At 61.7% G+C, this 11,575-nt stretch overlaps 1 protein-coding gene across 1 annotated transcript; it reads right to left on the bottom strand.

Annotated features, from left to right (window-relative positions):
• Nucleotides 1–1,435: 1,435 nt before the first annotated feature.
• STMN3 (stathmin 3) lies at nt 1,436–11,340 on the bottom strand. Its single transcript, XM_012772973.3, has 5 exons — nt 11,222–11,340; nt 5,385–5,480; nt 4,990–5,165; nt 3,594–3,785; nt 1,436–3,337 (listed from the first exon to the last, which is right to left on the bottom strand). Exons 1-5 carry the CDS (start codon nt 11,238–11,240, stop codon nt 3,278–3,280), a joined length of 543 nt encoding a protein of 180 aa, XP_012628427.1. The 5' UTR covers nt 11,241–11,340; the 3' UTR covers nt 1,436–3,277.
• Between the last annotated feature and the right edge of the window lie 235 nt (nt 11,341–11,575).

Raw genomic sequence — 11,575 nt, 5'->3', positions numbered from 1 at the left:
GAGCCCAGGAGTTGGAGGCTGCAGTGAGCTGTGATGATGCCACTGCACTCCATCCAGGATGACAGTGCAAGACTCTGTCTCCAAAAAAAAAAAAAAAAAAAAAGTGGAGCCTAACACTCCTCCCTGGAGGGGGGGGGGTGTGCTTAGGGACTCACTGCTAACAAAGAGAATGAGACTTCCAGGGTCAGAATGTGCCTCTTCCCACCTGCTCCCTCTTGGACCACTGGCTCTGGGGCCCAGCAGCCCTGTTGTGACGACCCTCAAACGGCCATGTAGAGGGTCCATGTGGTGAGGGACTGAGGCCTCCTGCCAGTCACCGTGTGCTCAACACCCTGACTACACCATGAGACCCCTGTGCCTGCCCTACAGGCACTGAGAGATGACGTTGGTTGCTTCACGGACCTATCCAGTTAAGAGGTAGTTAGCTCCACCTGGCTTCCCAGCAGGGGTACTTTGCTTTTGTTTGTTAGGGTAAAGCTGGTCAGTGTGTTCAGGGTTCCTGTCCCTGTCTGATGTTGGAGGCACCACAGGATGACTGTCACCATCCCCCTAAGAATTGGGCCGTGGCCTGCGGTCAGCCTGGCCTTGTGAGGGGCCAGGCCCATGTGTGCTCGTGTGTTGTGCACGTGTCTGCGTACCCCAGACACAGGCATGCAGAGCTCACACCTTATGAAAATATTTCCGGCAGTTTCCTCTCTCACCCTGCCACATGTCATCCCCTGCGACCTCTCGCGTCTCCGCTCCCTTCAGGGGCCGTGTGTCCTGGGTCCCGACTCCCACGTCTCCGTGGAGTGGGGAAGGAGTGGTGATGGTGAGAGCTGACCCAGGGGAGGGCCAGGACCGTTCCAGGCCGGGCTTCGGCCGGGCAGTGTGGATGTCCACCACAGACCTGCCTCCTTCCTGGGCGGCGCCCCCACTGGGCGCCCCGCTGGCTGCGTGGGACAGGCAGGTCCACCAGTCAGGGTGTCCCCTTTTCTCCTTTTGTTGCTCCAGGCCCCGTCCTGGTCTAGACTGAGAGCTGCAGGGCACACCCTTGGGGGCCAGTGGCTCCCCCACCTCAGGAAGACTCATGGCCCCAGGCTCAGTCCTGGGCCAGCAGGAAGCTCCTTGGGAGAAGCTGGGCCCTGGGGGGCAGCGGGGGTGGCCCCAGCCAGCCCCATGCCCAGCAGTGGGCCTCACCTCCTCCCTGGCCTCCACCCCTTGGGCTCCAGAGAGGAAAGTGGGCTTGCATGTCCTTCACATGCTCATTTCTGAAAATTGCCACTATCACTAGAACAATGCATCCTCGTGGTGATAAAAACGAGATTCACACTGGCTCCAGCCTGGAGTTCCACGTGGAGCAGACACTCAGTGAGCTCACAGCCCACCCCCAACCCCACAGACACAGAGCACACACTGGGACAGTTAAGCCACTTCTTAAACACACAGGTTCTCCTTTAATTGTTCATTGATTTAATTTTCAAGTTCACTACGTGGATGAGATGGGTGCATATTATACTAGGCTTCTGCTATGAGAGAGCTGCCACCAGCCGCGAGATTCCAACCCTCGGTTTCCTTTCTGCTTCCCTTTCTGTGTCCCACAAAATGCACATGTGAGCACAGCTGGGTTCCGATCCTGGCTTGTTGCTCCCTCCGGAGGTTGTGTTGGTGGGGACAGAGAGGGGGCTGTGGGTCCCTGCGCAGTACCCCTAAGCCCACTGTAGGGGAGGAGTACCCACCCATGATCTCTGGCTTGGCCCCAGAAGACCCCTGGCAGTGCCCCTGCCATGGGATTTCTGTAGGATGGAGGCTGAGGGCTTGGGGGCTGGAGCCACCTGGTTTCTGGGGCCCTGGCTCTGGGCCATGAGAGCACTTGGAGTCTGTCTGTCCCCCTCACACTTCACACCAAGCAGACGGGCAGCAGGGACCCTGCCCTGACGTTCATCTGTGGGAGGGGTTGCCATGGAGAAGGGAGTGTTGCAGTGGCACAAAGACAGGCTCCCTTTCACCCAGGCGGGTGGCCATCCTCAAAGGCCAACATAGGGGATCTGCAGGCCCCTGGGGTGAGGGACAGGAACCCAGCCTAGGAGGCTGTTGGCAGTGGAGGCCTAGGGCCAGGTGTCCAACCCACAGCCCCTCCCTCGAGGAATTTCAAAAATGGACCAGGGGTAGTGAGGGGCTGGCTTGGGAATCCTGCTCCCTGCCCTTCCGACATTGGAATCTGCAGGCAGCTGGTCCTGCAGAATCCCTCTTGGGGGTCTCTAAAGAGGACTTGCAGCTGCCACTCACACCTGCCACACCTGCCTGGAGGCCAGCCTGAGAACCCCGGGCCAGAGCACCATCCTAGGGGAGCAGAGTACAGGGACGGGGCAGGACTCCAAAGGGCTGTGAGGACAGGTCTTCAAGGGCTCATGCAAAGCCCTGGGGGAAGGGGTGGTGGGACTGTCCCACACAGGTGCCTGGGCCAGGGGCTCTTCGAAGTGGGTGGGGGGACAGGGGCGTCCATGCTGCCCACAACCCTCTAGACCACCATAGCAGCCTGCTCATGGGTCCCTGGCAGAGAATGCCCACTCCAAGCAGACTCAGGCCAGGACATGCCCCCCACCCCATCCACCTGCACCAGCCCTGTAAGATGAGTGCAGGCTCCCAGGAAGGCCCAGGGTGCCCATCTCAGGCCAGGTGGTCAGTGCAACCAACCACATTAGAGAGTGCCGCAGCCCCCCACCCCCACCCGCCAGTTTCAAAAAGTTCCTGGCACCCAGGCGCCCAGGGCGGCCTCAGTGACAGGGAGACCCACCCCACCTGCCCAGTGGTCATTCTTAGCCCAGCGCTTTCCTCCAAGGCCACTCCCCTCCCCATGCGGAGCCCTCCCCACAGGACGCGCAGGTGCCTAGCCCCTGCCTGCTGTCCGGTGGGCAGCCAGCTCGCAGCACATGCCTCCTGATGAGCAGGCAGCCCAGCGTCAGGCCCCTGAATCGTGGCTCCGCTGCGTCTAGGTCTCCACCGCACCCACGGAAACGGCCCCGAGGGGACCCTGGCCACCGCCGGCCACGGCTCGGCCTGGCGTCTGGACTGAGGCCGCGTCGCACGCCTGGGGGCCCCGCCGGGGAAGCGTGGCCAGCTCGCCACAAAGACCGGACAGCTCTGGGCGCAGGAAGCAAAGCATGAAGCCGGGAGTGTGGGGGAGGGGAGCAGGAACAAAAGTTGCATCTAGACAGGTTGAACAAAACGAAACCAAAACCCGAACGTGTTTTTGTCTCCTCTCGGGGTCCAGGCGCCACCGCCGCGTCCAGGGCCCTTAGCCGGACATCTCCTCCCGCTGCTCCTTGTTCCTGCGCACCTCGGCCGCGTGCAGCTCCTGCGGGGACAGGTGGGCGGGGCTGGGCCTGGGACTCGCGGACGCCCGGGAGAGGGCAGCAGAGGCCGCCCCAGGGGGTCTGACGAGGGGGCCGCGCCCCTCCCGCGGTCTGAGCAGGGCGGTGGCCGGGGACCACGGACCAGGGCCCTGGGGGCGGCCCCACCCCAAGCAGCCCCGCCCGCCGGCAGCTCGCCCCGGCACGTGCGCGCTTCGCGCGCTCCCGAGTTAGTGCCTGTGCACGCCCGCCCGCCCGCACCTTCTCGCGCAGCCGCTCGCGCAGCGCGGCCAGGTGCGCCTCGCGGAGCTCCCTGCTGAGCTCCATCTTGTGGTTGAGCTTCTCCTCCGCCTGGCGGCTGAAGTTGCTGTTCTCCTCCAGCGCCTTGTGCAGCACCTCGCGCTCGTGCTCGCGCCGCTCCGCCAGCTGCTTCAGCACCTGCGCCTCCTGCGTCTGCACCAGGCGCGCACGTGAGCGGAGATCAGCCCGCACGCCCGCAGCCCGCACCTACCCACGCCCTTGCCGGGCGCCCGCACCTGCTCGCAGCCTCAGCGGGTGCCTGGACCCCGGGGCTGTCTGCGAGGGCCGGCAGGGAGGGGGCCTCCGTGCCCCCAGGGCCCCTCCCGGATCAGCCCTTCCTCTGCTCCCAGCTGACCGTCACTGCCCGGCTGTCCCTGCTCCACCCAGTGCCCACTACCCTGCCCGCTGCCCCCGTCACGTGTGCTCCAAGAGCGCGGGCCTACGCTGTCCTGCCGTCAGCCAGGGTGACCACCTTGGCTGACCGCTTTGCCTGAGACTTCCCAGGCTTTGGCACTGAAAGTCCCGCTTGCTAGGAGACCCCTTCGCGCTTGCGCTTTTGGCTGGAGAGCTGCCTCTCTGCTCGTAGGCCAGGCGGCCTGGCCTGCATGGCAAGGCGAGCCCGGTCCTGCTGTCTGCCCCTCTGAAGTTCAGGGAACGCAGAGGGAGAGCAGAAAATTGTAAACCTGTGGGCTGCCACTGAGCTCTCTCCGCCTCTCTTCCCCACACATCCGCCCTCTGAGCCCCCAGCAGGTGCTTCCCACACTCCAGGTCTGAGTCCCCAGGGTCCCCAAGGGCTGTTGGCCCCGCGCTGCCTGGCCCTGCTGGGGGATGGGCTGCCTGTGCCAGTCCCTATTAATCTGCCCCATGCAGCCTGGGTTCCCAGGTCTCCCTGGGGCCTGCTAAGAGTGGGACGGAGCCACTTCCCCTGCCCGATGGCCATGGGCTCCAGGGTGGCACCCCACAGAGCACAGTCTTCTCTCTGGGCACTTCAGTCTCACAGGGGCCAGTGTGCGGGGAAGCAGCAGGAAGGGGCCCGGAGTCCACACTCACTTCTCCCAGGGCCCCAACAAGCTCCCCAGCAGCCCCCAACTCTGGGTCCTCAGATGCAAGGCCTTTCCTTCTCACTTTCCTGCCTGGGAGAGGGCTGCCCCCACCTGGTGTCCCAGGCTCCGTCCTGGAGACCACTGGCTGCCACGCTGGGACGCCCCCCCCTCTCATCCCATTCTGATCTGAGGTCCAAGGAGCCAGGCATCCCTCTCTGCCCCGGGCCAATGCTCTGGCCAAGCAGGGGGCTTGGGGCACCCTGCACTTTGGGGCCTGTCTTCCACGGCCTGGAGTGCGGTGGGGGTCTCCTTGCCTTTCTCCGCTCCTCAGCTGCCTCCAGCCGTTTCTGCAGCTCCTCCAGGGAGGTGTCCTTCTTCTTGGGCGGGGAGGAAAGCACAGGGCTCTCCGGCGACAGGTCAGAAGGAGACTTGAGGATGACCTCGAAGCTTTGGCCAGAGGCCCGCTTGTCCAGCTGCTTCACCTCCATGTCTGCAGGGCAAGACCAGACAGGGGCTTCAGGAGGCCCAACCAGAGGGGGTGGGCTCAGGGAGGGGGTGCAGGCCTCAGCCCCCAGGACAGCTCCCCAGAACCTCCCTCTCTAGAAGCCAGCCAGGCCAGGGGTGTTCAGAAAGGCCGAGAGAGGCAAGGGACAAGGGAAGGTGGGCAGGTCCTGCTGGACAGGGCCAGCTGCAGCCAGGGCACACTCACCCCCGTACTGGTAGATGGTGTTGGGGTGTGGCTGTGTGTAGAAGCAGGAGCAGATGAGCGACAGCACCGACAGTTCCTTCATCTTCTCCTTGTAGGCTGCGGGCACAAGCCAAGCTGAGCAGGCACCCTCACCCCCACTGCCCAGTCCTGCCCCCTAGGCCCCCATTTTTCCCTCTGCTCCCTGCCTCTGCCAACTGTCCCTGTGGGATGCATGGCCGCTCACCACGCCCTCTTTTGTGTCCACATCTCTGACCCTCTACACCCCTAGCCTGGGGCTCTGACTCCCCCGAGCATTGCTCCCTTCTGGTTCTCTCTGTCTCTGCCTCGCTTTCCTCTCCCCCGTCTCTATCTCTGCATGTCTGCGAGTCTCGCTCTTCTGTGCTGGTCTGTGTCCCCGTCCCCATCTTTTGCTCTTGTGTATGCTTCTCCCTGCCTGCTGTGGTCCGAATGTTTGCGTTCCCCCCAAATCCGTGTGTTGAAACCCTGCCCCCAGCATGACGGTGTTAAGAGGTGGGGCCTTTGGGGGTGACCAGGAGGGTGGGGCTCTCCTGAATGGGATGACAGGGACCCCAGAGAGACCCCTTGCTGAGGACGCAGCAAGAAGACAGCTGCCTGCCTGCGTACCAGGAAGCAGGCCCTCAACGGGCACCAAATCTTGATCTTGATTTCCCAGCCTCCAGAACTGTGAGAAATAAATTTCTGTTGTTTATAAACCACCACCCCGTCTCAGGTGTCTTGTTAGAGCAGCCCAAACAGGCTAAGACTCTGCCCCTATCTCTCTGGGTCTCTGTTCATCCTTCTCTTTCTGGCTCCGTCAGTCACTGTCTGCGTCTTTCTGTCCTGGGGGGGGGGTGTCTCTTTCTCTCAGAGTGTCTCTTTCTGACTCTCATCCTCTCATCTCCCTCTGCCCCACCTGCTTCTGCCTCCCTCTTCCTCGTTGCCTCTCACCCGCTGGCTCAGGTAGATGAGGTTGACCACACTCGTGACTGGGGCCAGACAGCCACAAAGCCTCTGTGAGCATCTCTTTCTTGGGCCGCAGACTTGGACCCAGACCCTCCTCTGTCCTCTCTGATGTGAGAGTGGCCACCCCAAGATGAAACAAGGCCCTCACCAGACACACACTCACTGCCCATGTGAGGCTGGCCTTGGGCCCTGATGCCATGTAGGACAAAGGCAAGGGAGCTGTCCGTTCAGCACCACAGCTGGACTTCTTGCCCTTTCAGACCAGGTGCCCATGAGCCACCGTCTCAGCTGCCCACTGTGGCCCTGAACCCTCTCAGAGGAAGGGGAAGATGCCTGCTCCCAGAATGAAAATAATACAGCTCTTCATGGTCTATTCCCTGTGAGCCACACTCCAAAGTGAGCCCAACAAAGTCACCCTGTTCAACCGGGACAGCAGTGCTGGGGTGACATGCCCAGTGTCCCTGGAAGTGCAACCTCAGGTGCTCTGTGCTGTTCCCACCACGCCAGCAGGTCCCAATGACTAGGAGGCTCTGGGCCCCATGTGCCCCGCCCATGTCCACAGCGGGAGCAGGCAGAGGGCTCAGAGAGACACTCTAGGCAGAGGGAATCTGGCATCCTTCAAGGGGATGGACAAGAACCTGGACAAGTGTCCACATGGAGAAGAAACCTTTGGATCAAGTTTCGCATAAGATAATGTTTTTAAACCAAGTTGATGTGAAATTGAGAAAACTATTGGTATAGAAACAGGACACCTGCTGAAAGAGTCGAGCCTTTCATTTGAGCTGGGACCGCCTGAGACCATCAGAATGGTCCCACTTGATTTAAATTTCCTGGTGTCCCAGACTGTTCTGGAGAGAGCAGCATGGAGCCCAGCAGGCTGCAGAAGGAGCAGAGAGGAACCCTGCAGTGAGCAAGCACCAGGGAGAGCCTTGGAGGAGGACCAGCCTTAGAGGGGAAGCAGGGCAGACACACACTGTGGCCATTTTCATCATGGATGGGCAGGGAGGAGGCCTCACAGGGGATTTGGGCTGATTCATCAGGTTTTATTTTTTTTTTTACAAGAAAAACCTATTTGTGTATTATTTGTATTAAGAGTTAGTTTTAAAAAGGAGGAAGAGGCCCAGCATAGTGGCTCACGCCTGTAATCCCAGTACTCTGAGAGGCTGAGGTGGGAGGACCACTTGAAGTCAGGAGTTGGAGACCAGCCTGGGCAACACAGCAAGACCCCAGCTCTACAAAAAATATAAAAATTAGCCAGGTGTGGTGGTGCACATCTATAATCCCAGCTACTCGGGAGGCTGAGGGAGGAGGATCACTTTAGCCCAGGAGTTGGAGGCTGCCATGTGCTGTGATGACAGCCCTCTAGCCTGGGCAACAGGGGGAGACTGTCTCAAAAAGAAAAGAACAAAAGAAGAAGAGAGGTACCCCAGGATGTGTGGTAAGGGAGTCAGAGGGTGTGACAGCAGCTGGGCAGCAGCAGGTCAGGAGACTCAGGGGACGTTTGGAGGAGCCAGCCCTGTGCTGGGGGTGGGGGAGGGGACAAGAGGGAGTCTGGGCTGGAGGGGAAGAGACCTGGGTCCTGAGAGAGGGCAGGAAGGAGAGGACTTGGCCCCTCCAAGTCCAGCTGTGCCAGCACCCACCTCCCTGCCAACAGCCCCCAGGCCCCAATCTTGACCTTTCGGATCATCCTTCCTCATCACATGTCAAATACCCTGAATGGGTCTACTTAACATGCCAGCACTCTGGGACCTGACAGCCGCTCAAAGCTCTCTCTGCCGTGAGCCTGAAATTTTCACCGGAAGAAGAGCTGCAAATTTGTTACAGAGGAAAAGTTTAAGGACAAACAGCAGGGAGGCTCCCTTCCAGTTAGCTGTCACTCAGCATGGGGAGGGGGGCCGGCAGAATCTGGGGGGCAGGTGTGAGCACCTGCATCATCAGGAGAGAAGCAGGGGAGCAGCTGCTGACATAGGTCAGAGCTCTCGAAGGTCATGGCTCTGACCTGGGGCCAGGCGCGGCTCTGCATCTGACGGTCATGGAGCTTCCCTGATTTTGTTTCTTCTACACTGATGGCCCGAGAGGCACTTCCTTCCCGGAAGACTGACCCTCACGGAGCAGATGAGACAGGACTGCGCAGGAAGGGCCTGGGAGTGAGGCCCGCCCAGTGGCCTGGCCGCAGGAAGTAGAGGAGGTGGGAGGGCCAGGCAGGGAAGGAACCCGCACACTTCAGAAAGAATGACCAGGGGGAGCCTGCCCACGGGCTGGTGGAGAACAGGGCCAGGGCTGGCCACGGTGCAAGGCGGGAGGTCATATATGTATTTTCAGAGCTGGAGAGGCTTAAGGAGCAGGACTTCTGCCTCTCATTGCAGAGGAGGAGGCTGAGGCCCAGACCCATCCAGGCCACCTCTCCACGGACACAGCTCAAGGCACCCCTCCCCCCTGGCTTCCTCCTTTCTGACCCCCCACCCAGGATTCTTCTCTTCCCCTCCACTGACTGCGGGGAATCATTTAGAAAACAATTCTCTGCCAAGAGCTGGGTTGCTTTCATCTCTCTCCTCCACTTCATATTTATTGAATGTTAAAAGTGCATATTGCTGGGGGAAGGGGGGGAAATGGGCATTTATTGAAACCTTAAAATCTGTACCCCCATAATATGCCAAAATTAAAAAAAATTAAAAAGTGCATATTGGCCTTTTGAATGATCAGATCCTACATATGCAGGAGCAAGAAAAAGGCACCAGGTTGGCCTGTGACAGCATGGTGACAGTAATCGCTGCTCCCAGGCGTGGGAGCATCACACACATCCTCCCAGCTGACCCGCAGGTCCAGCCAGCCAAGGCGGATGCCTTTATCAGCCTTAATTCTACCAAGGAGGGAAAGAGGCTCAGAGAGGGCAAGTGGCCCACCCAGAATCACACAGCATGCCAGGGTAAGAGCCCAGTCACGAACCTGGACCTTTGATTGCATGCATATTCCTGTTAGGAGCCTCGTTAGGGAGGGTCTATCCAGAACTGGGAGGGCACGGGCGGCCGCAAATGTCCACTCACCCCTGGAAGGGCCCTGGAGGTTGCTGCGGACTGTTCCCCGACAGACGTAGCTCACTGTCACCCAGGCTGCCCCTCTGTCACTGGCCAGCTGCCTCAGACAGTGTTGAGACAGCTGGTGGGAACCACCAGGAGATCTGCCTTTCTCCGAGCAGACTGGGAAATATGGCTACAGCGGTCAGGCTGCCTGGCATGGAGCGGGCACTCGCCTCTTGATAGGCAATGGGCCGAGCATCCCTCCTAAACTGTCTCATTCAACCCTCAGAACAAGCTCAGGCCGGGGGTGCTGTCACTATCCTCTCCCTCCAGATGGGGAAACTGAGGCCCTGAGGGGTTAAGGCTCAAGGAGATGGGACTGAGTTGCATAAGGAGCTGAAAATGAGCCAGAGCCCACAACAGTGTGAGGGACACGGGGTGCCCGGAGGGTGCCAGGAGATGACCAGGCCATCCAAAGTGAGCCCCGCCAGTGGAGCCGGGGGGGGGGGGAGGGTGCAGGCCCAGGCGGCCAGCAGGACCTGCAGCCAGGTCTCAGCGTGGGTCGGGCCGTGGAAGGGACGGAGCCACCCTCAGGGGCAGGAGGAGGTCCCAATCTGCTGAGAGTCTGTCCCAATGTCTGTAGGGGTGTGTGTGACCGGGAGAGGCAGGATGAAGCCCAGATGGACAAGATCCTCAGAAAGGGTGTGGAGAGATGTCTGATACTCTGATACACACTGTCCCCTCCTGGACAAGTACAGAGGTCACCTGGAGTCTCCCAGCACACCGGGCCTGAGGGGCGGGGCACACGTGGGCAGGCGGAGTCTGGGGGAAGGGGACAGGGACCTCAGGAGAGAACCCCGGTAGCTAGGGAGAGGGGACCTTGGTGACCTGTCCCCAGGGCAGATGGAACGGGGGAGAGAGCCTGGTTCTTGGAGAGAGCGGAGATGGGAAGGAGATGAGGGGGGCTTTCCAGTGGAGCAGAGCACCCGGGGTAGGGTGAACCCCTGCAACCAGTATCCGCCCTGCGCCTGTGCCCGCCACCCAGCCAGAGCCCTCCGGAGACTGAGACGCAGACCAGGAGGGCGGAGGGCGGCAGCGCGGGAGGCGGGGAGGGGAGGGAGGAGCAGACCCCCTCGAATCTTGGGTTTGGAAATGGCAGCAGCCCTTCTTCAATCCGAACCCCACGGTGCAAAGGGCGGTGGCTTTTCCTTTTTCCTGCTAGAGCAGGTGGCTCTGGCGTCGCAGAGGATAGTCCCGAGCCCGCAGCAATGCGGGGCGGGGGGCGACGAGGCGAGGCACCGGCGCTGCCCGCTCGCTCCGGTCTCCAGCGGGCTCTGGTCTCCCTCCTCCACCCCCCGCGCGCTTCGCTGGCGCAGGGACCTCCCGGTTCTCCGCAGGGGCTCTTGCGGAGGGTCCCGCCCTCTCTCCTCCTCCCCACGAAGGCACAGTGGGCCCAAGGTCTAAGGTCGCCAGGCGTCTCAGGGGACACCGCCCCTGCACGCCAGCGCGCCCATCCCGGGTCACGAGCCAGCGCCCGGGCCACACTGCCGCAGTCCTGCCCTGCCTGGCACAGCGGCGCCCCAAGGGCCAATGTGCCCCCGCGCCCGCCGCCCCCATCCAGAGCGCGGCCCTTGCCCAGTGGCCCACACCCGCCCTGCGGTCGCCGCAGTCCCTGCCCTTGGGGCACCGGGTCGCCCAGACCCACGGCTCCTGCAGGTCCGGCCCAGCCTCGCCACGCGCAAGGCCCCAGTCGGGAAAACCGAGTCCGCAACCAGCTCCTGCGTCAGCCGAGGCCAGACAATGGCCCCAGCTCAGACCCCTCGCCGCCTCAGGAAGCCCGCGGCCAGGGGCGCCTACCCGACATGGTGCTGGCCATGGTGCTGGCGGCGGCGGGCGCTGCGGAGCCGGAGAGACGCGGGCGGCGGCTGGAGCTGCAGTCCGTGGCTGCTGCAGTGCCGGGGAGGGGAGGGAGCGCGCGCGGGCGGGAGGCGGGGAGGGAAAGAGAAGGAGACAGAGAGGGAGGGGTGGAGAGAGAGGGAGAGAAGGGTGGAGAGAGAGAGGGAGAGAGAGACAGAGAAGCGCCTCGATGCGCCTGTCACCAGGAAAGGGTGGGGGAGGGAGGGGAGGAGGGAGGAGGGGGCGTGTGCCGTGAGATGCCCAACCTCTGACCGCTCACAGCCCTGGACCCGCTGCGCCCCCGACTCGGCTTTG

This window comes from Microcebus murinus, chromosome 16 (assembly GCF_040939455.1).
Source record: "Microcebus murinus isolate Inina chromosome 16, M.murinus_Inina_mat1.0, whole genome shotgun sequence".
NCBI classification, from domain to species: domain Eukaryota; kingdom Metazoa; phylum Chordata; class Mammalia; order Primates; family Cheirogaleidae; genus Microcebus; species Microcebus murinus.
The sequence above is the reverse complement of the archived record's forward strand: the minus strand, read 5'-3'. Positions and strand labels throughout refer to the sequence as shown.